The sequence below is a fragment of the Sceloporus undulatus genome, chromosome 6 (genome assembly GCF_019175285.1).
Source record: "Sceloporus undulatus isolate JIND9_A2432 ecotype Alabama chromosome 6, SceUnd_v1.1, whole genome shotgun sequence".
In the NCBI taxonomy this organism is placed as follows: Eukaryota; Metazoa; Chordata; class Lepidosauria; order Squamata; family Phrynosomatidae; genus Sceloporus; species Sceloporus undulatus.
In genome coordinates, this window is record NC_056527.1 from 108,318,415 (window position 1) to 108,330,997 (window position 12,583).

Below are 12,583 nucleotides of genomic sequence, written 5' to 3' on the forward strand. Positions count from 1 at the left end.
GAGGAACTACAAATGCCTAGTGGAATGTTCCCTCTAGGAATCTCTAGGTCCTTCAGTGTGACTTTTAGTTAAAGTTGACCATAGAGTTGTGCTTTAGGACCTAGATATTCCTAGAGAGAACATATTAATAAAATCTGTGAATAATCAAAAGCCTCAGAAGTCAAAGCCGCAAATGTGGAGGGACGAGTATACATTAACTTTACAACTCTCCTAAAGATGAAAATCAAGGAGGGCTAGCTGTTGTGTCTTGAACATTTACAATCTGTATTTGTCAAAATCCACATCTTACCAATCAGCAGTATACATACAAAACATAATGGCTAACTTTTTCTTATTTTCTTCATTCTGGCAACAAAATAGGAACATACTTTTGCTTTTGCTCCCATTTCCCTGGTTAATTTCTTTTCTATGCATCAATTAAAAAGAGTTGTCAATTTGTCTGTATTTATTCTTTTGCAAATTGAAAAGGTGGCATTATTAAATAAGGCCTCTGTTCTGCATGAGAGCAGGCAGTGCCTTAATCTTTAACAGGATAAAAAAGGATAAAAATGTGTGTGTGTGTACACACAAACACAAATAAAGAGAGCATTTGCAAATCATATACCTATAGGCATCTGCTAGTGTGGGGGAAGATAATCTATTATATTCTACATTCTGCAAAAGGCTACTGTGGCACTCAGCATAATCTGTAGCTACAAAGCAACATTTCCTTTTCTGAGAACGTGCGGACTGCCATCCGTTGCATTTCATTGTCAAGGGCAGGGTGGGGGTGGCGGAAAAAGAGAGAGGTCCTAAGGTTTTATATTTTTTTTTCACAGCGGCATCCATTCACTGCATCCATCTGGTGTGTGTGTGTGTGTGTGTGTGTGTGTGTGTGTGTGTGTGTGTTTTGTAACCCTCTGAAATGCTTTAGGCAGATTGGGCAGGAAAAAAGTGGATGCCATTGGCAAGAAATGTCAAGTCCTTGTAACATAAGAAATGTATGTGTTACTTTCAAGGAGGCATATGATGTAGGTAGCTTGCTCATAGGTTTAGCTGAAGCGGTTTGGGTTGTGGAAGGGCAGAACTGTCCAGTCCCTTCATCTTGCCAAGAAACCAGGGGAGCCAGTGCCTTTTCATATGCAAAGAAATCCATCTCTCCTTTTCTCTGTCAAAGTGAGCTTAGGTGGCTGCTGCTGTATTCTCTTGCCAAAATCATAAGAGAGAGACAAGACAGGAAAGAGAGAGAGAGGGGTCTTTTGTTAAAAGGGGCCTGGAACTGAAGATGCCCTGCTGACCATCTTAAAGAATTTTATTTAAGGAGGATACCTTTAGCATTTATCTTTAAAGAAGAAGAAAAAGAGAGAGAGAGAGAGAGAATCACACACTGTAGGTTTTCAAACATACACACACAGAGACAGTATCTAGTGTACAGAAACAGAGTGGATAGGTAGAAAACTGCTTATTACCAATATATAAAGCTTGGCTTGCTTTATATATATATATAAATATATAAAATAATAACAGGAATAGCCATTGCAAGGGAATCTACTGCATTTTCATTTGCTAAGCAGGCTCCTGGCTCCACGGCTCCCTTGCCTGGTAGGAGAAGGAAATAGCTAGACTAGGTATTCTGCAGGTCTGAAGAAATCCAAAATGGGCTATTCGGAAAAAGCAGCATCCAAAATGCTGTTTCTTCAGTTGCTTTGCTCCTTGCCTCTTCTACAAGGTAAGAGATAGGGAGAGGAGGGGGGGGGGGGTTGTCAAAACTGGAATGGGTATGCTTCAATTTTGACAGTATTTGTTACTGAAGAAAATGGGATTTAGAACATATAACCACCAGCAGCACCACCCGGGTGCAGATGGCAGGTGGGCATGTTTGTGAATGCCCAGAGTTGCAGGCATTTGAACAGTATTTCTAAATGCACCTTTTTTTTGGGGGGGGGGGACTAAAATGTTTTTCTTTACTGTATGGGGACATACAGTATTAAAACATTTATGGAAATGACATTGTGATAGGAGGGAGGGTAAAAGAAGGGTATCAGGGTTAGAACTGGCTGCAGATGAGATGAAGGAATGGAAAATTGGTGCACAGGACTGGAAGATTTCTGTGTCTCAGCGAGAGAAAAATACTGGGGTGCTGCTCTTTGGGGTTTATAGTGGAGAGAATGGAGATCTCTTGCTGCCTCAATAGCAAGACAATAACTTTGGGGAGATGGAGAGGAAAATTTGTGTATAAAGAGGTCTGGGGGTTACCATTTTTATTTTTAATATGTCCCCAAGCAATATTGAAACAAGGACCATGGATTTCAGGGGAATAATTATTAATAAAGAGAGAGGATGTCAAGCTGGTCACAGAATGCTGCAAGTGAAGCAGGTATTTGGGCTTTGACCCTCGCTGGACAAAAGGCTACTAATATGACTAAAGATTTGGCATTTGGGAGTTGAGCTGAATTTTGCAAAGTGGAGGTCAAAGAAATAGGGACCAAAGAGAAGTGAATGGCTATATTGATGAGAGATAGGAAAAGGAAATAGGAAACTGGGTGGTCTTTTATTCAACACTGGAAAGGAAGACAGATTGAGAATTCACCCATGGTCAAAAGGAGTCACAGTTTTGAACAAGATACAGTAACAAAATAAGCACACAAGTATCTTTTCATTTTTTTTTAAAGGTATCTTTGGAAGGTGAGCAAAGGCATCCCCAAATACTGTATAGGAATGATCGTGGCTGTTGTACACTTTTGCAGGGTATACTATACAATGTTGTAAAGGATGCAAGAGATTTGGGGAACAATGTAAAAGGAGTGGGATTTGTTTGGGTAATTCATTTGCAAAGAGGGCTTGAGTACTCATGCGGCATTGCAAATGCAGCAAAGAAGGAGAACTTAAGTGTTGCTGGACATACTTGGGCTGCTCAACTGGGCCAGAGGAGCAGGGAGCTGCATGTCCAAGGGTATGAGAGGGATCATGGCTGCAAGGAAGGTAGATATGGGAAGACAGAGATTCTGTGGAGAGCAAATGGTGATGGACTAGGCCTAGGATTTAATGGAGGCTGAGGGCTGCTGTCAAGTTATAAGCATAACTCACCAATGATTGGGGTGGGGGTCACAAGCACACATACACAGGTACACTTAGTGGGAAGGTTTGTACTCAGACACCATAGTGATGTCTTCCAGCAAGGATTCTCTTGTGCTGTTTAGCAATGGCTGTCTTGCACCTTAAAGGCAGCTGATTCTGATTTTTGACAGGCATTTGGTTGAGTGGTTTTGGAGGGGAGGAAGACCTCGGTAAACAAGATGGGCAAGACTAGCCTTCCCCTTTCCATAAGGTGGCTGCCGCTTGACAATGGGGCAACCAACGGCAGGGCCCACAAGGCCTGCCAGGCAGCTGGCCTTCTTAATGGAGCGAGTTCAGAGCAATTAATGGCTCGCCAGCAGCTGCCAGGATCTCACACGCTGGCAGTTGCCTGCGGCGGCCACGGCTGTCACTGCCGAACTTGTCACAAAAAGGCAGCGAGAGTGATGTACGGGGGCTCATCCTTCCAGGCTCTTCGGTCCATTGTCTGCAGCAGGCATCTTTCCCTTACTCCCAGCCCTCACAATCCCAATCCTCAGCAATCTCTTGGAGCCTGCCAGCACCCATCAGTCAGCATCCTAGCCACAGTTATTTTTCCCTCCCAGCCAACTCATCCCCCCTCCATTTTCCCAGCACCAAGGCCAAGTTTAATGTGTAAAATATGGAGCTAAATGACGCAGCCTTCTGCAGTAAAACAGGGGGAGGAGGGAAGGAGGCATTCACAAGATCACTTAAAACATATGTTTGCTGCTTCCCTTGGCGTACCTTTTAGCCACCCTTTCAATCCCTGAGATCACGTAACTACAAACAAGCTGGCTCTTGTTGCACTGGAGGGATCCATTTGCCAACAAGGCAGCTTAATCTAGACCAGTTACTTCATCCTCTTAGCATGTTCTAATCACCTCTTTGGTTCCCAGGTTCATCTCACTTCTAATGAGATGCCTCTTGTTCTGAGGATTTAATCATCCAGTTAATTCTTCAGGCCAGAGTAGATAAGGAAAAAGGGGGTATCTCCACCTTCTTGTAATGGCATTTATTGAGTTGATCTGGACCTCTTTTCCCGAGAATGCCCAGGTTACTTCTCCAATGTAGGATTATGAGAAAATATGCCAAATGACTAAACAAACTGCAGCAAGGGGGGGTGTCATTTTAGATAGAAGGTAATATAGCGAGCATTTTCATCCCACCCACATTTGAGAGAACCAAAAGTTAGCCAAACATAAACAGGAATGGTAGAACATAAATTCTTAATGAAGAGGCCAATGTTATATACAGTACGTGTGTTTTATGTTCTGACTGATCAGAGCTGGCTCCAAACATTTTACTGCCTGAAGTGAAGGTGCAAATGGGTGCAAATGTGTGGGTAGGGCAAGATGGCATCATCTTGCCCTACCCACACATTTGCACCCATTACTTCATCATGCTTAATAGCAGGGCCTGTCCTCAAAAGATAGTCTTTGATACCAGTTGTAGGAAGTGGCCATGCTTGTATCACCATAGACTTGAAGTAGACTACTAATAATGCCTATCTATCTAGTGCCTATCTATTTATTTCAATTTTGTTGTTGTTGTGTGCCTTCCAAATTGTTTCTGACTTATGGCGACCCTAAGACGAACCTATCATGGACTTTTCTTGGCGAGTTTCATCAGAGGGGGCCTTCCATTGCCATCCTTTGAAGCTGAGAGTGTGTGACTTGCCAAGGACACACATAAATAAATGTATACCCTGCATTCTAGTGTTTACACCTTACTCAGGGCATTTAACAACTGTTGAAAGCAGTAAAATGCAATAAGATAACAAAATATAATAAATACAGGTAGATTATATAAATAGAACATTACATAAAACTCAAGAAGCAAATGTTTGCCTAAACTGGAAGGACTTTGCCACAGGGAGAAAGGCACTCAAAGTTGTCATTGAGGCCTTCTGTCTCTGTCTGAGATATCATTTAAACCGAGGTGAATTGCCAGGCCTTGTGGCATGACTACAAGGTTTTCTGTTGCTTATTCCTCTTGGTGAAATTATGAAGCCTACTACCACAACATTGCCCAGTCATGTACTTGTCCAGGCCAAACCCAAGGTTGGCTGTTCTTCTTCTTTAACTAAAGGCTGTCCATGTTTCATGTCAGTAGGTAAAAGGGGGCCCACTGGGGTGGCCAGACCAAGTCCCACAGTCCAGACCCTATAAAGTTTATTTGGATCTGTGCTGTGGGAGTGGAACCTAAGGAGGGAGAACATGAACAAAGAATTGCAGTGTCTGGGTTCTGGGTGTGTACTGTATTATTACTTTCCTTCTTGAATTTTTACATGGCTAGAGTTGCCAGAGTGAAAATTGGAGAGGCTTGCTGTACCATTAATAGTTGTGTATTAGGGGAATTTCAGCAGGTGTTGCTTGTTACCTGGCTGTGTACCCATCATCACCTGCTGAAATTCCCACTGATACATACCTATTAACGTTTTCCCTCTAGCAACCCTATGGACTATATTATTATTCAGTCTGAGCGAATGATGTGTGTGTTTGTTGTTAATGTGTGCCTTGTTGCTTCTGACTTATGGCAACCCTAAGGTGAACTATCATGGGTTTTCTTGGCAAGATTTGTTTGCCATTGCCTTCCCTTGAGGCTGAGAGCATGTGACGTGCCCAAGGTCACTCAGTGGGTTTCATGGCGGAGTCGGGAAGTGCGTACGTGCCTTCAAGATTCCTGTTGACTTAGGGTGACTCCCATGAATTTCATAGGGTTTTCATAGGCAAGGGATACTCAGAGGTGGTTTTGCCTGTTCCTTCCACAGACCTACAGCACCTTGATAATATCTGTTGGTGGTCTCTCATCCAAGTACTAACCAGGTCTAACCCTGTTTTCTGAGATCAAATAGGATCTGGTGCCCTTAGGATGTTTATAGGCCTTGTTTGACTCTTTTGTTTCTTCCAGGTCTGCCTCTTTGGGAAAATGATGACGTGGCCCCTGCCACCCCTTCCCTGCCGCTGGAGGCCCTGTCGCCAGAGGCTGTGGGGGACCCAAAGGAGGAGGAAGTGGGGCCCTCAGCTGAAGTGAGGGGATCCTTGCCCCCCAATCCTGAAGGCCTCCCTGAATTGCTGCAGGGAGCATTGCTGAGGAAGGAGTTTCTGGGGAGCGAGTTGTTGGAAGACCCCATCCCTGGTGAGAAAAAAGAAGAGAAAATCTGTGGGGGGGGGGGGGGGGAGAAAATGAGTGGGATGGAATTTGAGAGTGTGTGGGGGAGCAAGGACATGGTGGCAATTCTATGGAAAAAGCTGATGCCGTGGAGCAACATTTGTGGACAGGGATCTCTTGGTGGGGGACTGCTACAAGGCAGTACCTTGATTGTGAATCTACAAACATAATTGCAATATTGTACACACTGGTAATGAATATTTACAATAGCTATGCATGGATTTTCTGCCAGAAGAAAGCCCATAGGGAAGACATTTTGGAAAGAGCCATTTTAGTGGGTTGGGGCAGGTTGTAACAAGTGTACCAGAGCTTTCCTCCTTAATTTTCTGATTCCTTTCCCCCTTTTGTTTTTATTTCTTCTCCCTCCCATCACCTGACTGTCCTAGAAGGTAGCCCTTCCACTCTGCCCCCTTTCCATCCTCCCATCCAGCAGCTGGATGGTGGGATGGTCCCTGAGACCTCTGAAGCTATAGCCACCGGTCCTTCTCCCTTGACCACTGCGGCTCCCCCCACGGGTTTCCTCCTCACAACCCCCCCTGCATCAACAGCGGCCGCTCCTCCCCGTCTTCCCCCTCCACCGGATGAGGTAGGATCAGCCAGCCAACACATCTCTGCCACCACCACCGCTTTCATCCCTGAAGGTGATGAGGAGACCACAACCACACTGATCACAACAACAACCATCACTACAGTGCACACACCTGGTAAGTATGTGGCATGTGAGAAGTTTCCAGAATTGGCACATGTGATCTGCTTAAGAAAGTGCTGTGTGATATAGGAAAAAGTGAATTGAATGTTCACTGTCTTGTGTCTCCTCCTCAAGTGTTTTGCAACAACAACATCACTGATGTGGAAGGCTACGTTGAATCCCCAGATTATGCTGGTGCCACTTTTTATGGAGGCCTGGACTGCACCTACACTATCTCTGTTTACATGGGCTATGGGATAGAAGTACAGGTGAGCTCCATGATCTGGTGAAGATAGAACTGTCTTGTCTGGAACTGGCCATTTCTCATGTGGTTTTTAAAAACCTGAAAAGATTTAAGATAAAACAAGAAGAGCAGATAGCATATTGGCCAACTCTTTCCTGTTACTCTTAGTTTATGTCTTCTCAATAAATTATTGTTTGATTTTTTTGGCCCTGCATACCAAGAAGCAGTAAGCAGCAAACAAGGCGAGTTTCAATTTGTGCTTTATCTGCACTATATCAATTCATATCACTTTAATTTCTGTGGCTCTGTCCTCCAGAATCCTGGTTTTGCAATTTGGATAAGATACGTCTTGGATAGAGTATTCAAGTTCTGTAATTCCCAGGACTTAGAGAAGTCTCTGGCAGTGGATTCTTAGTATGTCACTAAGCTACATATCCCAGGATTTTGTAAAGCTAAGGCAGTTGGAATGGCATGTAACTGATGTAGTATAGATAAACCCAAAATTATAACCCACATTGTTTGCTTCTGACTGCTTCTTGATTCTGGAATTGTTAAAACTGTGGACTGAGTACATTCTCTTGACATAAGGAGCCTGATTGTGAGTGAAATATGCTGCTCCTTTCGAAGAAATGCTGACATGTCATATTCTCACTACTGCCCTTTGATTTTGTTTGTATTCTGATTTTTCCAAGACTGTCTGTTCCCCAGCAAATCTTTGCTTTCAGATCTAACTGAAAAATTTACTCTTAACTTCTGATTCTTAGATTCTTATTAATGGTTGAGATAGCACGATGGTTTCTGGGTGGTTTGAATAATTGTTCTTGAGCTAAATTGAATATTTTTTTTCTTATTTTGGGGAGCCACAGTGGTTTTGTGGTTTGAGTGTTGGACAAAGACTCTGAGAGACAAGAATCTGAATCCCTGCTTGTCCATGAAAACTCACCGGGTAACCTTGGGCAAGTTACATGATCTCAGCCTCAGAGGAAGACAAAGGCAACCCCCCTCTAAACAAATATTGGCAAAAAAACTTTGAAAGTTTCACCTTGGGGTCACCATAAGTCAGAAACAACTTGAAGGCAGACAATAGCAAGAACACTTTGGGTCCTTAGGGGATAAATCCAATTTCTTTTCATTTTTTCATCCTTTTCTTTTTCCCCTCCCAACTGACTCTGTTCATCTTTCACTATTAGGTGCAGAGTTTGAATCTATCCAAAGAGGATTCACTGACAGTGGAAGGTCTAGGGGGTGAGAAGCCTGTTGTCTTGGCCAACGAGTCATTGATGGTTGAGGGGCAAGTGATCCGCAGTCCGACCAACCAGGTGTTGATTCACTTTCAGAGCTACCACACCACCACCCCTGGAATCTTCAAATTCCACTACCAAGGTAAGGAATTGACATATCCCATAATCCATGAATATAAGGGATCAGGTTTCTTTAGCAGTGGTTGCTAGTTCTTTAATGCTTGAAGGTAGTTTTAAAAAAAGACAGAGAGGCTGTACAGACCGGCCATTAAGGCCAGCCTGGGGGCGGAGTCGGGGCATGGCATCCATAAGACACATGCACTGACTTCACACCTAGGCCGACGTGACACTGTGCGCTGCACCACACGGCAGGCAGCATCATGGCGCTCCTCTGGTGCTGCATCTATTTATTTATTTATTATATTTATTTGTATCCTGCTGTTTTCCCAGGACTGGGACTCAGAGCGGCTTCACAGCATTAAAAACAGTACAATTAATAATAATAATAATAATAATAATAATAAGGAATTACATTATTACAATATTAAAACAGATAGTTATTAAAAGAATAAAACATATTTTAATAAGATAAAACTATAAATAAGGGGGGGGAAACCTGTAACAAATTTTTAAAATGGTCCAGCATCCTAGCCTGTCCTTATAGCAATTCCTTAAATGCCTGTGTGAACAGGTAGGTTTTCACCTGCCGGCGGAAGGCCATCAAGGAGGGAGCTGTTCTGATCTGTTCCCTGGGGAGGGAGATCCAGAGTCTAGGGACAGCCACCAAGAAGGCCCTCTCTCGTGTCCCTAGCAACCATGTTTGTGATAATGTTGGGATGGAGAGAAGGGCTTCTCCAGAGGATCTCAGAGCGCCGGTTCATACCAGGAGAAACGGTCTGCCAAATAGTGTGGACCTGAGCCATGTAGGGCTTTATAGGTATGGTAATAACCAGCACCTTGAATTGTGCGTGGAAACAAACTGGCAGCCAATGAAGCTGATTCAACAGGGGTGTTGTATGATTTCTGCAATCTGGTGACTATGGTGCCCTTTCTGCAGTGCAGAAAGGAACCACTTTTGTGGCTCCTTTTTGTGCTGCGGAAAGGTGAGATCGGGGCCATGGCATGCAGTTGTCACACCCCCGATCTGGTACTAAAAGGGGAGGCTGCAGGTTCACTGTAGTAAAGTGTGACCAGACTATCAAAACTTAGTAATAGGAACAGCCAGCCACAGTTGTGGGGAAAAAAGAAAATAGAAGTTTATTAGGAAACATTTAGATAACATATTAACCCTGAGCTATTTAATCACTTACAGCTCCCCGAAACCCTATTCTTTTCTTCACCATGCTGTCTTATCTCTATCTCTCTGTAATCCTTTCCCTAGGCCATCTTTCCCATATCTCTCTCTGCAGTCTTTCCCCTATCTGCCCTGTTAGAGACAAGACTTGGTTTTGAATCCTTTCTTCCACATAGGCCCCCTTTCACAACATTCCCAGAGCTATGCTTAGCTAGCTCTCTAACCAGGCTTACCTATCATCATTTCTCTTCTCAATGGCCACATCATTCTGCTTAATGGTAGGGGCAGCCCCGACATTATGACATGTCATGTCACATATTACAATAATTGTCAGCAAAGAGGATTTATGTGTAATTGAGATAGACTTAGAGAGCCAGTGGGATATAAGTGTTGGACTTTAGGGTTCAAATCCCCACTCAGCTGTGGAAACTACCTGGGTGACTTCACACACTCTCAGCCACCGAGTAAGGCAACAGCAAGCCTCCTCTGAGCAAACCTTGCCAAGAAAACCATGTGATAGGTTTCCCTTAGGGTCTCCATAAGGTGGAAACAACTTGAAGACATACAACAACTGGGATAGATGTATTTGCCTAAACATTTATTCTATTGCAATTATAGATACGGTATGTCCCATTTCTTTAATCTCAGCCAGTGGTGCACAATGTCTGACTTTTAGCAGGGAGTACAGTGTCTGGTGAGGAGAAAAAGTGGTCACCTAAGGGATGAGGGACATCACTTCAAGCAGCTATAGAGACACTACAAATAACAGGCCAGCTCTGTGTTGTGGCCCAGGCCAAGTCCCAGAGATCCTTCTCCAAGTTTTGCACTACAGGGGTTCATAACATGGTGGACATCTTTTTCATTTACATCACATAATGGCTGGCCTGCTGGTGCATAAAATTTGATGTAGTGGTTTGGATGTATACATAAGGCTATTGGTTCTCTGTCATTGTTTGGTCTTCTCCAACAGATGGAGCTGTAGGCTTTTCCCACTGTTTTGTTGCTTTATGTTATGTTATGTTAGTTGTTTTGACCTGAGCATTTCTATCATATTTAAGGAATTTGGGGTTGCTTCTAGATAACATTTGTTTCTGAAAGTAAGTACTTGTTAAGTATCCCTTCTCTGGAATTCCAAAATTTGAAATACTCCAAAATCCCACCTGGGTGGCTGAGACAGTGACACCTTTGTTTTCTGATGTTTCAGTGTACACCAACTTTGTTTCATTCACAACATTATCAAAAATATTGTGTATAAAATTACCATCAGGCAATGTGTATAAGGTGTCTATGAAACATAAATGAATTTTATATATAGACTTGGTCCCATCTCCAAGATTTGCACTTCAGATAAGGGATATTTAACCTGTACTATAGTAGCTAGCAAATTAGAATTACTCCTCAGCCACACATACAACATACTGCTGTAGAATTACTGGAAGCTTATGCAAAACATGGGGATCACAGCATTATTTTTTTAAAGCTGTTTCTAGTTATCATGATTTTGGAAATAAGCCCAAAAATGTCTTGGCAAAAAACTATTAAAGGACTAAAAGGAAGGAATATAATTAGATAAAGGTATTTTTTTAAATGTTTACCATTTTCTAATACAAATATTGTGCCCTTCCCCAACTGATCTCAAATTTGACTTATTCAAGGATAGCAACTTCAGAATAAGAAAGCTGTAACAAAAAGAGAAATGCAGTAGGCCCTTGATATGCACTGGGTTTGGATCCAGGACCCCTGTGGATACCAAAATCCATAGATGCTCAAGTGCCATTAAACACAATGGCATAATGAAATGGTGTCCCTTATATAAAACAACAAAATCAAGGCTTGCTTTTTGGAATTTATATCTTTTTGGAATATTTTAAAGTCGTGGATGGTTGAATCTGTGGATAAAGAATCCATGGATATGGAAGGTCAACTGGATGTCAGTTTAGAAAAATGTTACATAATTTTATTGATGTATTTGTTAAAGGCATTCAACCAACCAACCAACCAGTCAGTGATTGAAATTTTGCCTGCTCTCCTCAGTTCTTATAATTTTTTGGCTTCTTTCATTGATGTGGAAGGAGCTGTCCCCCTTTTGTTTAACCAACTTTATCTTTTCTCCCAAATCTAGCTTTTCTTCTCAGTTGTGGCTTCCCCAGCCGACCTGAGAATGGGGATGTTATGGTTACTGACCTCCATCCTGGTGGTTCTGCCACTTTTAAGTGTGAGTCAGGCTTCCACCTGCGAGGTGAAGAGACGCTCATCTGCCTCAATGTCAGCCGCCCTCGCTGGAGTGGTACCAGCCCTGCATGTGTGGGTGAGTGAAGGGGCAAAGTGATAGGACAATCTAGTCTTGGCAAAAGGCCACAAGAGTATAGGCCAGGAGTGGGGAAAATATGGTACATGGGTTGCATTGTGTTCCTAGGTTTTGGCCCCTAAAGTGAACCACAGATCTCTCCAATGCACCCCATTCAAAAAAAAGTCAGCCCCAAAATTCACCTCAAACCACCCAAACCAGGACAAAAATTGTAGTGGTTTGAGTAAATCCACCCTCTGATGCTCTACTTGCACCCCAAAGCCTCCCAGTGGGGGAAAATTGATAGTGGTGTGATATCACATCTTGTTCAAGCATCCCTGGGATTTGTCAGAAGAATGTGAGAGCAAACATTGGCCCCTTTCCCTAGTACAATTGCCAGTGCTAGGTATAGATCTGTGAATGGAGGTCTTTGACCAAGAGGGAACTCTAGAGGACAAGTTTCATGACAGTTTTAATACAGCAAAGTCACAAGGGCAAGGAACTGATACAGAGGAATGGTAAATAAAAACAATTATCCTTTCTCAAGAGACGAGTTTGCTTTCATTCAGTGTCAGTATGTTCT

General features: G+C 43.0%; 1 protein-coding gene across 2 annotated transcripts in view; it reads left to right on the top strand.

Annotated features, from left to right (window-relative positions):
• The first annotated feature begins 954 nt into the window (after positions 1–954).
• Positions 955–12,583, top strand: part of SEZ6L2 (seizure related 6 homolog like 2) — a 31,768-nt gene continuing 20,139 nt past the window's right edge. Inside the window, exons 1-6 of one of the 2 annotated variants that reach the window (XM_042471631.1) lie at positions 955–1,708; positions 5,986–6,213; positions 6,636–6,950; positions 7,070–7,203; positions 8,369–8,561; positions 11,836–12,021. In XM_042471631.1, coding sequence (XP_042327565.1) covers positions 1,636–1,708; positions 5,986–6,213; positions 6,636–6,950; positions 7,070–7,203; positions 8,369–8,561; positions 11,836–12,021 — 1,129 coding nt within the window. In that variant the 5' untranslated portion in view covers positions 955–1,635. Of the gene's footprint in view, positions 1,709–5,985; positions 6,214–6,632; positions 6,951–7,069; positions 7,204–8,368; positions 8,562–11,835; positions 12,022–12,583 lie in introns of both variants that reach the window. The other variant, XM_042471630.1, reaches the window with a different exon arrangement.